The 15,986-nt window shown below is 41.0% G+C and overlaps 1 protein-coding gene across 5 annotated transcripts in view; it reads left to right on the forward strand.

The window, feature by feature from the left end:
- DROSHA (drosha ribonuclease III) overlaps positions 1-15,986 on the forward strand; it is a 165,528-nt gene that overhangs the window by 20,342 nt on the left and 129,200 nt on the right. For all 5 annotated transcript variants that reach the window (XM_057708554.1, XM_057708555.1, XM_057708556.1 and 2 more), the window contains 3 exons: positions 2,560-2,640; positions 8,304-8,390; positions 10,629-10,715. In XM_057708554.1, the coding sequence (XP_057564537.1) occupies positions 2,560-2,640; positions 8,304-8,390; positions 10,629-10,715 (255 nt within the window). The remainder of the gene's footprint in view (positions 1-2,559; positions 2,641-8,303; positions 8,391-10,628; positions 10,716-15,986) is intronic.

The raw sequence follows: 15,986 nt of genomic DNA on the forward strand, positions 1-15,986 counted from the left end.
CTTGAATCATTTTTGACGATGTTTGTAAATCCTGTGTGGGGAGCAGGATGATGGTTGCTGCCTCATTAAACCTGCAGTAAACGGGAGGAGACGAATGGTGGGATGAGGGAGAGAGCACTTCTAGCTCTTTGTAAAAGCAGTTCATCTGGAAGTTATCTTGCAGCCGCACAGTAAACAACGTCCCAAGTCCTGTAAGACTCCATATTTCCTAGCTGGTAGTAGTCACAGTTCCTTGAAACTTCTCTTCCTTGTTAATAAGCATGTTTGAGCTCATGACATCATGGCCGGACATAATCATTTTTATTTTTGCTCACTATTTTATTAAGTAATACATAGTACAAAATGTTAATAGTATCTTTATAAAAGATTTTTGTTTTGCAAATATACAATACATACAAAAATAGTATCTTTAATGCATATGAACTTAGCAAGCATAATAAAACATATCCCTGTAAAAAGATAATTTAAATTTTATATTTTGTAAATAAATTCATACCATTCTACATTATTTTGAATGCTCTTCTCCTGGTTCTTATTAGATGAGAGCTATCTAAATTTTTTTTTTTCTTGATAGAATTAATATAGTTAGAATACCTGACAGAAATGTACTTTGAGAATTGCTCTCTGAGAATTGAGCAGAATGTCATTTGACATCTTACTTTAATGTATTAATCATGTATATGATCCCTTTAAACAGCTTTAGTGAGTTATAATTCACATACCATACAATTAAAATATATAATTCAGTGTTTTTTTGTATAGTCATAGGATTGTACAACCATCATCACAGTCTAGTTTTAGAGCATTTTTGTGTCCCCTAGGAGAATTCCTGTGTCCATCAGTCACTCTCCTTACCCTGTATTCAGTCTTTTAATGGACTGTTGTTCTCATGTCAAGAAGCCTATTCCTTGGTTTCTGTGGGTTCTTCTTCCTATCAGAGATTTACCAGGGCCTTCATTATAGTCTCAGCATTGTGTTTACTGTATTTGGTTTTGTGTCCTCTGTGCAGTTGAGCCTTATACAGGGCTGATCTGCATGGGGGCCCAGACCCTGGTAAAAGGCAGGAGTGTACGATATCTGTCTGCTTCCTTGGAAATAAGCGAGCACTAAGTGATTTTTCCACATTTTTCATCACAACAAGTTGTGCCCAGCTTTAGGAATGTCTTGCGACTTTCAAGGGAATCCCATCACATCTCTGTTTGCCAGCTTATACTTTGGATAATATCTTAACGTGATTTTTTTTTTTTTTTTTTAGGTAGCCACATTATTCCTCTGCTGTACCAGGAGCTTTAGATTTCCCAAGAGGATAAAGAGAGTTATAGTTTTTTACTTTAATATTTCTTTTCAAAATTTAATGAAATATTTTCATTGGGCACGAGTTACAAATCCCTAGAACTTTATAGAAATGTGTGTGTATATAGAATATGTATGTCTCATAATATGTGTCATATTTATAAATTATATATTTTAATTAATACAGAGAAAGTGAGAAATGGAACTCCATGTCCCTGCACTCTAAACTGATGCTCTAATCTCCTTTTTGACTCCATGTTAACCATTTATACTAAATAAGCTCATGAAATTGGCTTTTAAGGCCCTTTAAGATTTTGACCTCACCTGCCTTCCTGGTCTTCTCACGTATATGGTCCATTCCATTTAGATGGGTCTCACGTCCCTGGAGCATAACAGAGGATTTCTTCCTTGTCTTTTTTACTCTCATGCTGGTGCCTCATATAGAATAGCCATCTTCCTTTCCTGTCTTGTTCAGACTTTCACATTTTGGCTTTTTGAAGCCTGGACTTTTTTTCCTTTTTCTGTAAAATTGCTAACGTATCACATGTGTGTTATTTCTCCCATGGGGTATAAATATTCCTAGTTCTCACATCAGCCGTGCATACACTAAAATCAGAATAAAGATTTCTTGACTGTGAGGACCCTGAGCTATGTAGCACACTCCTTCTCCCTCTCTACCCGAGTCATTGAAGATTGTTTTACTTATTGAATCATGTGGGTGGAGTTCATGTGGGTGCAGTAAAATGACTTCAGGTGAAAAAAACATACGGACTCACCTGATTAGTGTTGAAAGTTTTTCTGGTTCTAGTAGGCATTTTCTTCCTTCTACTTCAGATACCTTTAGGTCTCTCTTTGAAAACATTTAATCTGCAGGTCACCTTCAAAGCGTTTTATGTGTTCCTTCAGAATATAAAATAGGCTTTTCTTTTGTGAAAGAGTCATTTTTCCTGAAATAAGAGATAGGAGGAACATACTGGAAAGTGGTAGGAGAAGATGGGGGCAAACAGGATGCCGACATTGATATTTTCTGCTTGACTGCACAAATAAGTCGGAATCCAGCGTTGTCATACCATTTCCCTTTATCAGACAATAGAGACAGTTTGCAGCTTTATTGGTTTTGGAACATCCGTTTAATCTTCTAACCGTGACAGCCTCTTCAGAGCTTCGGTACTCATGACATTAAAACCCACACAGTTTCCGAGGCATCATCGTGCATGGAGTGGATTTTCCCCCCAATAAAAACGAATTACATTCTATTTCTGACAGATGAATGATGGCCCACTCTGCAAATGCAGCGCAAAAGCAAGACGCACAGGAATCAGGCACAGCATTTATCCCGGCGAAGAGGTAACTGGTTCAGGTTATTACATTTGTCAGCGCTGAGAAGCCAGAAGTAGACAGATGCTGTTGCTATTCTTTTCCCCATAAATGAAATAATACCATGGAAATAGTCGTCTCATGTTCCCTAATAGTCTCTGTTACTGATACTTGGGGAAGAAACGTACTTGGGTTTTGGGGACAGAGTGGGAATGTTATCAGGGAAACTTTGGAAGCTTCATTATTTAAAACAGGCAAAGTGAATTGGAGTTGCTTTTTTATTATTTTAAGTATCCTCAAATGGTACATATTGTAATATTTTTTCACGTTTTTGTTATGAATGGTTGTGCACCTCCCTGGAGACGTGACCTCACTGAGGTGCAGTAAGGCACGTGTCCTCTTTCCTGGACACGTGGGGATGTGAGTGTACACCGTCGTCTGTTACTTAGTCTGTTGTCCCCATTCAGCTTTGAGTGGCACACGGGCTTGTTTCACCTGTGTCACACCCCAGCCCCTGGGTCGTCAGGAACACTCCAGATGTGTTTACCTGATGAGTTGAATACTTTTACATCGTAGAGTTATATATAACTACTCCCTTTCAATTATTTTGCTTCATTTTCCCCCATTATCTTTTATGCTTACAAGCCATTCTCATTAATCCCAGGATTGTCACTTTATGATTCAGTACATTATGTGTAAACATAATTTATGTAAATCCTTAATTTCTGTTTAAAACTTGTTTGAGGAACCAGACGGAGGACGATGAGCCGGTGGTAGATGCTTTGAGCTACTTGCCTCTCTTTGGGAGTCGGTTAGTGTAGCGAGGGCCTGGGGGACAAGATCTGGTCCCTGTGAGCGTCCACACGCGTGCCCCAGGCTGGGGTCTCTGCAGGAGGGGCTGCGGTGGAGACATTTCGTAGGGACCCGGCAGGAAGAGTGTGGGCTTGGGATTGAGCAGAGGCAGAAGTCCACCTGTGATAGGCATTGAAAGGCGGGCTTGTCGGAATTGTCCTGCATGGGGCTGGAATGGCCGCCATACCTGCACGCTGTCCCGAGCAAGCTGCCCTAGGAAGGGCACGACCTTGGCGGAGGGGGCTCTGTAGGGGAGGCTGGCCCGGAAGGAGCCGGCGGCGGCAGGCTGTGTGCTGACTGCTTTCCCCACAGCCGGGCAGCGGGCCCTTCCGTGAAGGGAGGTTTGGGTGGGCAGTTGTACTGACAGAAGACTTTCGGGCAGGCAGACCCATGCTCAGAGTACACGTAGCCCTTTCACAACGGACGGGACGTATGTCGTCAGCATTCTGCCAAGTGGCAGGTTGGTCTCCTCAAGGAATGGTACCCTATTGGGGGCCCAGCGTTGATCATGGTAGGTGGCCGCTGGACGTTTGGCAGTGGCAGTGAGCTTAGCCAGCTTAGCCTTGGGAAGTGGGGTCTGTGCTCTCGGGCTTATGTGAGGCCTCCGTCTCTGCTACTGTGGCCACTTCATTCATGTGCCCATCCTGTCGACTCTTGGTGTCTAGTGACTGAGGCTGGCCAACATCATCTGGCCAAGCCATTTTGTCAGCTAGATGGTTTAGACCTTCTTCCACGGTGGGTGCTCTCCCATAAACATCCACATGTGATGGAGAGATCATCTTTCTCTCCTCCTGTTTGTCCATCCACAAGCTTCTCCCCAAGACCTCCTTAACCCTGATCTTCCCATCTTTTTCCTTTTAGGCTTCTGACAGCTGGCATGGCCACTTGCTTCTGCCAGAGTCCATCTGTACTCTAGCCTCAGGCTACTTCTCTTTCCACACAAAGTGGATGACCAGGTACACCACCTGAAACTCCACCCACTGGGAAGACTTTCCCTAATGGCTATCTTTCAGAGCTGTCCCTGAGTGAGGCTGCAGCACAGTCCATTTTCGGCTTGCACTCCCTTTCTGACTGACCCGTTTCCAAGCCAAGCTTGGGCTTTTCCTTCTGCTTTCCTCCTCCCATCCTTAGTCATCAGCTGAGGGGAGGGTGCTGATACGATGGTGGTGGGCGCTCTGCTCCTGCGGTTTGCTCGTGCCCTCTGCTCCTGTGTGTGCTGGGTTCCGGATGCACACCCCTCCGTCCGGATGGATGGCTGCTGATCCCACCCAAACTTACACCTGGGCAGGGCTGGCAGAACCCAGCTTACGATGGGCAGTTCCAGCCACATGTCTGCAGTCCCTTGGCCATGCCGTCCATATCTACCAGGGCCCAGCAGCACACCAGGAATTGCTTTTCAAAGGCGTGTAGTTCTTCATGACAGATGGCATGGCTTGGTTCCAGAACTCCAGAGACCAGCATTGTGATTCTCCCAGTGTGGCCACAAAGTCCTCTCAGCATCTTTCCCCATCAATAGCGTGGGATTTGCCGAACTGTATGGCTGTATGGCCGCCGCAGCAGGGCTGCTTGCACTGTGATTTGGAACTGCTGAGGCCTTTCTCACTTGAGTCACACTCACAGCTGTGCCACTTTATCAATGGGCTGCCGTAATATTCCTAGCTGAGGACTGGGCTGCCTCCTGACCCCGAAGAGGCCCACCTGGTATTCTGCTTCCTTCTTCGTTGTAGGAAGTGGAAGAGGCAATAATTTTCTCTTTTACTTTGGAAGGATGTCCTGGAACTTCCCAGACCACTCCCCTAAAAATGCTATGGCTGTGGTAGGCCCTGAATCTTTGCAGGGTTTCTCTCTCACCCTTTGGAGCGTGTGCCTTCTTCCTTCCCCAGTGTACAGTTATGTGAGCAAAATGGCCATAGGCCCCTTTGGGGAAGCACAGGGCTGTCATGACTAGTTTTGCTTGTGATAGTGTTGCAGGGTCCTTCCTCCTGCCATCTGGCCACCTCTTTAGTCGATGGATTTCAGTCCAGTAACTTGATCAGGTCTGGAACTGGGCAAGGGATCATGACTGTTTATTGGAGCAACCTACCTTCAGCCTCTTGGTTATTCAGTCTTGATTTCTTCCACTGATACAAACTAAGGTGGTACTCTTGTCAGCTACCCGTTTATTTTGTACCCGAGGACACCATGTTGTGAAAACCACTTCCGTGGCTCTCTGTGGGTCAGATCCCCGTGGCTGCCGCTTCGGTCTTGCTGGTCGTGATGATAATTGTGTGATCTGGCTTCTTAGAATGAGCCCCATCATCTGGCATCTGGTTTCAGAGTGCTGTCACCCCCGATGCTGTCAGCAGGCTTTGCGCTGTAGGCGCCTCCCTCACAGTCAGCCCTGGCCGGCGGAGGAGGCCGCCACGGATCGTCCTCGTGACGCTGGTGCCCCTTCCTGGCACATTCCTTGTGGCCTTGATCGATGGCGTGTCCTTTGGGCCTTCCCATTGGATTATGATTATCTGATGTATTTTTCAGCCACAGATACTGTATCCATCCCACGGTGCCCATTTCCTTGAATCTTTGAATTCCTTCCTCCTCTGTCTGTCACTGTAATTTTGGTATTTTCACTTTACTCCATGTGGGCCATCGCTTTTTCTTGCTTTTAGGAGATATCTTAGTAGGGAGTACTCAGCATCTGACATCCTTGAATCCTGAATGCTCCCAAGTCAGCAGACTCTTCCCTAACCAGCTGTATGTTCTGGTCCTTTTTTTTTGTTGTTGTTCTGGTCCTTTTGATGGAGCACTTCTAGCATCTTGTCCCGTGTGGACTCCTGCTGCTGGCATGTGCTGGTGCCGGCTGGTTCTTGCAGTTCCTCTGGGATATTATGTCTCCAGTCAGCACCTCCGCAGCTGTGAAATGTGAAATCACTTATGCTGTGAAATGACCCTAATTATAGGTCTGTTGGTGAGGTGGAGAGTGAGGACAATGTTGCCTTCAGGGGCTTTCATTGTCTTCAGACAGGTGAGTGCTTGCTCTTAATAGGCAAGGATGGACCACCTCTGAAGAGGCAGAAGGTTTAGCGGTGTCTGAGGAGTCAAACTTGTATGTCCTCATCCCAGGTTTCCATATCTCTGACCTTGGCATAACAGACCTACATTGATTGGCTGTTAATTAGTCTTTAAGGTCCACCCACTCTGACAGGTAAGCTCTGGGCTTGGTCCTGGTGCTCTCTAACCTTTCACTGACCTCTTACTTCAGCTGGTAAGAGCCTCTTTGTGTGCAATAGCAGGCCCTCTGGCTTTCACATCTGGCTTCCCGCTGCCCTTCCTTCTCCTCTGCTGCTGCATTTCTAAGTGCAGCCTTCCAACTAATATCAGCATCACCTGGGGCCTTGTTAGAAACAGATTCTCAGCCTGCCTCAGCTGCTGACTGAGAAACTTCTGGGCGTGGGGAGCAGGCAATCTGAGATCACACTAAAGTTTGAAGAGCATGGTAAAGCATCAGTGGTGCTCGGCAATAGCGATTCATCCCATCATCCTTACAGCTGCCGGTCACTCATAGTTTTAAACACCTGGTGTATGGCACCTGCTTCCACTGGTACAGTCTCCCAGTTCAGCATCTTTGAAAGTTTCAGTTGGCATGTTATCTGGTGTCAGGGGCTGTGTGCTCCACCAGCCACCACGATGGGTTCCTTATTGCCAGTTGGATGGTAAGTGAGTCAGCTCCAAAACCCCATCTTGTCTCCTGCTTTCTTGGATCACTTCTGGTACCAACTGTCACACATTGCATCTTAGCATCTGCTTCTGGAGAATCCAGTTTGGGGTGCATGATGTTTCTTAGGGATCTTCACCTGTGAGAGTTAGCGGGTATTAGCAGGGTCGGACAGGTGAATTAGTCAGACAATGAGTCAGCCCCAGCAAAGCCCCTGTCAACCTGGTGATGGTCCAAGGAATGAGTATTGCCCGTTCACGCTGGGCTGGGGGGCTGGGCCTTTGTGCCTCTGCCTCACTCAGTACACGCCTGATGATAGGGGAGGGGCTCTTGGTTGACGCAGATCCTGAAGGAGCGACAGCTGGAGACACTGCTGTGCATGCTCTTCCCAGCAGGCAGCAAGTCCTTCCTGGAGAGATGGTCTGGGTCACGCATCCTTGTGTCTGTCACAACGTGCCCGGTGATTCCACCGATGCTTCTGTTGCCAGTTGTTTTCTTTTTCCCGTCTTACGCTCCGTGCACATTCTGTTCCACCACCTCTTGTCCTTCCTGCATTTCTAGTTCCTTCTATTTTTACTCAGCATATGTAACTCTTTCACGTTTTCCCCTTCCTGTTATAACCTACTGCTATTACTTCTGAGATTATTCTTCTTGCTCCCTGTTTTTTGTTTTGTTTTGTTTTTTGTGTTTTTAGTTTATTGAGAGGTTAGCGAAAGGTCAGTTATTGTGTTATTTTAAATGAAAATAAGATAGTCATGGAAATTTAAGTCTAGAAGGATCTATATGTTGTCTCACCCCCTTGTATCGCACATGAGTAGGTGGGTTAAATACCAGTGACCAGCAGCCCATTTTTATTCAACTAGTTACTGGTAAAGTGAATACTGTTGTTGCCTACTGGTTTGTGAAGGAACACACATACAACCTCTTTTGTCAGATTTGAATCTAGAAAATACAGTCCATTTTTTATTTATTTATTTATTTATTTATTTTAATTTTATTTTTAATTTTATTTATTTATTTATTATTTTTTGGGGGGTACAGCAAGTTCAATCATCTCTTTTTATACACATATCCTCAATACAGTCCATTTTTAAATAACAGTATTTTGCTACTTTACTCTTACACTGATTTTTGTTTTTCCCCTCAGGCCATCAAGCCCTGTCGTCCTATGACCAACAATGCTGGCAGACTTTTCCACTATCGAATTACAGTCTCACCTCCTACAAACTTTCTAGTAAGTTCCTAACAAAATCAGATTTCATTCGTTTAAAAATGTAGTAAGTAGGTTCTTTGTGTGTACGTAGGTTAAAATGTGAATTGGTTAAATATGGATTCAGTTCTTAAATGTTCTTTCTTTTAAAAACATTTTATTTTTATGCCAGTAAAATTGACCTTTATCATAATGACTTTTATTTTTGGCTCTCTCTCATTATACTACTTTCTGTATCTTTTTTCATTTATATTGTTGGTACCACATAATAGGCAGTGAATTATGGAGCTGTTCATTGGAGCGTTATAGTTGGAAGAATGCATGGAACACTTGTGCATCTCTTAAAAATCAGCAAATAGCTTGTATATTATCTCTGTATTATGACTATAAGTATTGCATTTATGACAGTGATAATAATACCTAATATTTGTTGACTGCGGTACTAGGCATCATTCTAAGTGTTTGACGTGTGTTAACTTATTTCACACAAAAAACCCGATGAAGTAGGTATTAATATCCCCACTATGCAGGTGGGGCGGTCGTCCATGTTTTACAGGTAAGGTTAAGTAACTTGCTCTAGATAATTCAGGCAATAAGTGGCACAGTGGGGACTTGAACCTGGGCAGCCGGACTTAACGGTGCGTGGCTGCGTGTCATTCCACTCTGCCGTACTGTCTTTTCACAGTACAAAAGTAATTAATTCTGGTTACTTTTTTTATTGAGAGATTTCAATTTCAAACTTAGATTATTCATAATTATCTGTTTTAACAACTTTATTGAGATATAATTAATATACCATAAAACTCACCCATTTAAAGTATATATTTCATAATATTTAGTCTTTTCACAGAATTGTGAAACCATCATCTCAATCTAATTTTAGAACATTTTCATCATCTCCCAAAGAAACTACTTATTAGCAGTCAATTCTTTCTCACCCCCCAGCCTTCAGAAACTACTAAGGTACTCTCTGTCTTTATCATTTGCCTATTTGAGATATTTCATATGAATGGAATCATAGAATATGTGATCTCTTTGACTTCTTCCACTTAGCATAATGTTTTCAAGATTTATCCATATTGTGATATGTAACTTTATTCCTTTTTATGGCCAAATAATATTCCACTGTATGGATATACTATATTTTATTTATCCATTCATCAGTTGATGAACATCTGGGTGGGATCCACTTTGGAGCTATTATAATAACGCTGCTGTGAACGTTTGTGTACAAGTTTTTGTGTGGATGTGTGTTTTCCTTTCCCTTGCGTATAAAGCTAGGACTAGAGTTGCTGGATTGTATGGTAACTCCATGTTTAATGTTTGGAGGAACTACCAAACTGTTTTCCAAATGGCTGTACTATTATTATTTCGCTAGCAGTTCTTTCATTATATTTAATTTAGATCAGCTTTGTTGAGTTGTTCAAATGGGAAGTAACAGTAATATTGGAAAAACAAATAATATGCATTTGGATATTCTTTAGTTCCCCCCACCCACCCAAGTTCTTCGTGTGTGTGTGTGTGTGTAAATATTAAAAAGATTAATGTTCAATACCTATGTAAAGAAACATGTCTTTTAGGTTTCCAATCTTGATAATTTGCTCCATGTTTAGCATTTAGGATGAAAAATGATGAGCTGTAAGAGTGGCATAAAGAAGAGGGTCTCATGCGTAGATCAACATTTGTATATTTTAATTAGATTCAGTTTTCAGGTAATTAAGCTCTTTGGCAGGATGTGGGAATTGATTTGTGGCCGTGTTGGGTGAGTTGGCTTCTCCTTGGAGGGCCTGGGAGTGGAGCTGGGAGGGGATGAGCCTCTGGCACCCCCGGGCCTGGCAGAGCCTGCCAGGCTGCTGCTGGTCTTGGCTGTTGTGATGCTGCGTCTTCTCCAGCTGTTTTAATTTGACTGTGCTATTGTCTGGTTCTTGTTAGGACTTCTGTTGGTTCAGAAATATAGCTTAGTAAGAACAGGACTGGTAGTATTGTGGGACTAAATAAAGCAAGTTCCTAGAAAATGAAGCCATGTAGCTAACTAACCTTTTTTTTTTTCCTTTGTGCCACCCATAATAAACATTCTTGATTGTCTAGTATGTAAATATTACTGAAGCTAGAGAATTCCGCCAAGCAGCATTCTAGCTAGAATTAAACTTCTATATAAAGTTTCTCCTGGTGTTTGGGAAAATATTAATAGGAGCTTTGATGGGTTTCTGCACATGCAAATCATATCATTCGTTCACGCTTTGTGTTTCTGTTTGCTTTCAGACCGACAGGCCGACTGTGGTCGAGTATGATGACCATGAGTATATCTTTGAAGGATTTTCTATGTTTGCACATGCCCCCCTGACCAATGTGAGTCTGTGCTAATCGACTGACTTTCTCCTTCCCTGAGCCCCCTTCCTTCCCTTCATTCTTTCTAAAAGTCAAAGGACATTTCTTTTCATCTGACTTCTAAGTAACAATTACTTTGCCTCCCTCAAGTCAGCGGCAGTGTGTATCAGGTGGGAGTGTGACATCTGTGCTAATGAGTCACAGGTTTTGTCCACATTAAATGGTGTGAGTAAACGTGTCAGAATAACATTTTGAGAGTGTGAAAGATTGAAAAAGAAGGATAAACTGTTGAGTAACGTGTCAAAGCTATTTTGGGTTAGGTGTCCTTCAAAAGAAAGTTGGAAAGTTTTAAGGAGAAGCTATTTAGTCTCTGAGTAATAGGTAAAGAAATAGAGCTTGTTCAGGACATCTGGAGCCTGAATGATGAAAACGTCATACAGTTTTCTGCTTTTGAATCCCAGGAATATGTCTTCTTTAAGAGACCTTGACATACAGATGCATGATATTCTTATACAGGTATTAAGGCTGCTTTGTTGGTAATCAGTTCAAATGGAAGTTCTGTATCTGTAAGCCAAATCTTTCTGTCTCAGAGTTGGCAGCCTTGGGAATTGTTTTACTTATTCTGTATTCCAGTTGGACGTAGAGTGGAGTTCACTGGCGGCCCAGGAACAGAGTGTAGAGATATACTTGAGCAAGTCTAGACGCTGCTATAGAACTTACTGAATTATAGCTACGGTGTATGTACATCAAAGTAGAATGTTCTTTAATCCTTTCTGGTTTGGTTAGAAGAAATTACATCTGCAGTTTGAAAAGTTATTTTAGTACTGTTTACTTAAACTGTGAAATTCTATTCCATTGGAGAGTAAAGAATAAAATCTTTGCCTAATCTTGCTCCTTTCTATTATTATTTTTTATTAGTAGACATGATTCTGTAGTAGTGATACTAATTAAAACAAATTGTTTTCTTAATAAGATTTTCTTTATGCCACAGTATGTTTTATCCTAGAGAATTTTTTTTTGAGAAGATGATTATGTTGTAAGTGTAAAAATAAAATCATTTGATCTTATCACATCTATCTCTAGGGTGGACGATAATATAGAAAGGGGTGTAATATTGGACTTTTTTTTTTTCAGGTATAATTGACATATAAGGTTATCACTTTCAGGTGTACAACATAATGATGGGATATTTACATATATTGTGAAATGATCACCACGATAAGTCTAATTAACATCCATCATCATACATACTTACAAAATTTTAAATTGAGCTGCTCTTTTTTTTTTAATTGAAGTTTATAGTTGATTTACAATATTGTGCTAATTTCTGCTATACAGCAGAGTGACTCAGTTTATACACACATATACATTCTTTTTTTTTTTTTTTTGGCCGCACCATGCTGCATGTGATCCCCAATCAGGGATCAAACCTGCGTCCCCCAGCATTGGAAGCGCAGTCTTAACCGCTGGACCACCAGGGAAGTCCCTGCGTTCTTTTTTTATATTCTTTTCTATTATGGTTTATCCCAGGAGATTGGATATAGTTCCCTGTGCTGTACAGTAGGACCTTGTTGTTTATCCATTCTTAATGTAATAGTTTGCATCTACCAACCCCAAACTCCCAGGACACCCCTCTTCCTCCCCCTCTCTCCTTTGGCAACCAAAGTCTTCTCTATGCCTATGAGTCTGTTTCGGTTTCATACATAGGTTCATTTGTGCCATATTTTAGATTCCATATGTAAGTGATATTGTATGGTATTTGTCTTTCTCTTTCTGATTTACTTCACTTAGTATGATAATCCCTAGGTCCATCCATGTTGCTACAGATGGCATTATTTAGTTCTTTTTTATGGCTGAGTAGTGTTACATTGTATATATATGTACCATATCTTCTTTATCCATTCATCTGATGGACATTTAGATTGTTTGGACTATTCTTAAACAATCTTTATGAAAAGGTTTTTGAATTTTGAAGGTTTCTTATTTTATTATTTTTTTAAATGTTTCAGTTAGGCACTGAAACCATTTGTTACACCAAATCTCGTAGTCTTAGAGTTGAAAAGGCCTTTAGAAGTCATCTAGTCCAACTTCCCCCTACATAATACATTTCTCTTTTTTTTTTTCCTCAGCTGGCTTGCAAATACAAATAATTTAGTTACCATGAAAATATTTAAAAATTACCTATCTTATCTATTAATTCCCTGCAAGTGATATAGATCTCATTTTAACTTTTAGGATCATCTTAAAGAAGGAAAGCAGTATGGCTTCAGAGAGGGTTTAAACCTTAGTAAATTCTACTTACTGGCTGTATGATTTGACATTTCAATTTTTATAAACCTTGATTTTTTCCTGTAAAATAGAGGTTATTACTTGTGGCAATCTTATTATTGGATTTTATAAAAAATAAATGAGATGACACATGAAAAGAGTTTATCATGATGTTTAATATACAGTACATATTGGGACTAATTATTTTGGATAAGATGTCAGACAGATGTGGATTTGAGTCTTTCTTCTAATACTTTTTTTTAACTGATTCTCAGTATTTATGTGACCTTAGCAGAGTGATTCTTTGAGCTTTATTAGAGTTCCTCAGCAAAAGGTTTGGCACTGAGAGGCCGCTAGGGTGAAATTAATTGCAGTGTTACTGTTGTTATAAAAGATAGGACTTAAAAATCCCTGGCTTCAGTGTATATTTTTTATAAATATTCAAGTTCTCAAAACTTGAGAACTTAACTCTGTAATGAGAAGATAAGCCCCATCTTTTATGTTAGAAATGTTGATAAAATAAATCAAGTTTTAAGCTGAGTGTTGTATAGTTCATAGGAATTAGATCCATCAAAGGCCTCTTGAATGTGAAATAGCCTCCCAAGAAAAAGAATTGTTAAATAGCTTTACTGTTCTGATTCATTTTTTTTGCTAGAGAGAGCACATCAGCAAGAAGGGCATGCAAATGATGGTAATGTTAGAATCTCAACCCAATCTAGTTCCGACAAGTTCTCTTAAGGTCTTCTTGAATTGAAGTGGATTGAAAGCCTTGTTGGCTAAGTATAGAGCATTCCAGGAGGATTTTATCCTTTTAGGTCGTGCATTTGCTATTACTTATAGTACCTGATGTTATTAAGGACTTTGACAACATAACTAAAGTTACCTGGATATATGTATTACATGCATAATATTTTATCCCGTCCTCAAAAGCACAAGGAAATGCCATGATCATTTCCCTGCTTCCTTAGTTGGCTTTCCATTTCCAGTGGCCTCACTGCCCTGGACTTAGTCATTCATTGTCTGGAGGTAGTAGAGTTAGAATGTAGAAGTTTAGGGAGGGTTTTTTGGCTTGTTTCTGGTAAGATGAGATAGGAGTTAGTGTCAATCAGTATTCAAACATGTTTTAAGAAATGATAGTGGGCATTTATATTATTTGATTGGCCAACTGAGCTCTCAATCAACTGAGCTCCCAATATGTAGGGAAATGACAAGTTCTCTTTACGTCTCAGAGAGAGATGAAAGTTTGAACAGAAAAGGAGATTCTGCCTTTCCAAATTTGTGTGTTGTCTGAGAAGGACTCTAGTGGTGTGGGTGAGAACCCCAAAGAAAAATACAGTATGTGTAAGAGAAGAGGTCAAAGAAGGCATCCCCCAAAGTGATTTTAGTTGAAATAATGTGGGGAAAGGACTGTACTCACATAAATCATCCAGCAGAGTTGCAATCGCACATGGTAGAAGGAGTAAAGTTTACACTTCTGCTCTTTCTTTGCCTGCCTCTTGACTATTCCCAAGGGCTCTGGTCCTTTTCTCTCCTAAATGTGCTCCCCGAGCAATGCAGTGTCACCCGTGGTTTTTCCTCCCATGCATATTCTGACATTGGTATTTATAGCCGGGGCGTATGACTGTGTGCTGCACACTCACATTTCAGATTGCCTGTTGGACGTACCTACCTTGATGTCCCCTCAGGCACCTCACCCTCAACCTGCATGAGGCTGAACCCGTCATCTTCTCTGCACGCTGAGTTTGAGATACTCAGGGGACACCCTATGAATTTCTTTGTATTAATGCCGTCATGGTCTATCTGGTCCCTTAGGCCAGAAGCCTAGAAATTAACCTCTATTCTTTCTCCACTTTCACTTCCATATCCGAACAGTCATTGTGTATTTCAGTCACATCTCCTGTGTTTCTCCCCCACCTTTTTGGTCTTCTCTTCATTTGACTCCTGAACTGTTTTCGTTAGACTCCAGTCTGGTCTGATCTCTTGCCTTGCTCCCCTATAAGCTGTTCTCACCCTGGTTACATAGCAACTCATCCATGTAAACTGTGATAATCCCTCACTTAAAGTACTTGAATGACTTCCTGTTGCTATAAGGATAGTGCCGAATCCTTAACATGGTTTATAAGATCTGCATAATATAGTTCATACTTTCCTTTCTAGAATTTTCTTTTGACTCTGTCTCCATGCATTTCAGTCCTGAAGAGCTAAATGGCCTGTTCTTCCCCCAACTCCCTTTTCTCTGTCTTGCTAGAAACCAAACACCTGTTCTTCCCCAGTTAATTTTCAGAATGACCTGGAAAATCCTTTCCCATCTTTGAAGACTCAACTCAAATGTTAACTCCTCTTTGGTTCTTTTGTACTTTATACTATTTTGTTTGCTCACTTGTTTTTTAATTGCACTTATAAGTTACACTATCATATTCTGTTTATCCTTGTTTACATGCCTTTTTTTTTCTCTTTTGGATCCCCACCTTTTTAAAAGGTAGGGGCTATTTTAGTGTAACTATGAATCTAACAGTTGTTAGCAAAGTATTTTAAAAATATGAGTAATTGCACAAATTTGTAGCTCTCGAATATTCTTAAATGATTGTAGGAAGAGAGAAGGACTTAAATATGATAGTGGCCTTAGCATGTCACTTCAGCTGGTTTAGAACTCGTTACCATGAGAAGGTTCAAAATGGATCTCTTATTAACATTAATTGTGAATTTGACTCAAATTAGCCGCTATCCTAAAAAAAAAATCACTTAAGAACTAAGCTTGATTTCTGAGAAAAAGATTTCCAGTAGATGGCATTATAAGACTGTTTTTCTTACCATTCCTTTTGCTGGTGGAATTAAAATTGTTTCTTTCTGGTTGCTGTGGTTTGTAAAAATGATTGCATTTATATAAAATCATCTTACGGACAGATCGAGTGGCCAGAAAAGCCTACTTAACACATCTCTAGGGCTTCTGAGTCTATTTTCCCCAGCTAGTCAGCCAAGCCACTGCAGTAACCTCACACCCTGCCTTTCTCAGTCCTTCATTCA

This window comes from Hippopotamus amphibius, chromosome 15, assembly GCF_030028045.1.
Source record: "Hippopotamus amphibius kiboko isolate mHipAmp2 chromosome 15, mHipAmp2.hap2, whole genome shotgun sequence".
Classification (NCBI taxonomy): domain Eukaryota; kingdom Metazoa; phylum Chordata; class Mammalia; order Artiodactyla; family Hippopotamidae; genus Hippopotamus; species Hippopotamus amphibius.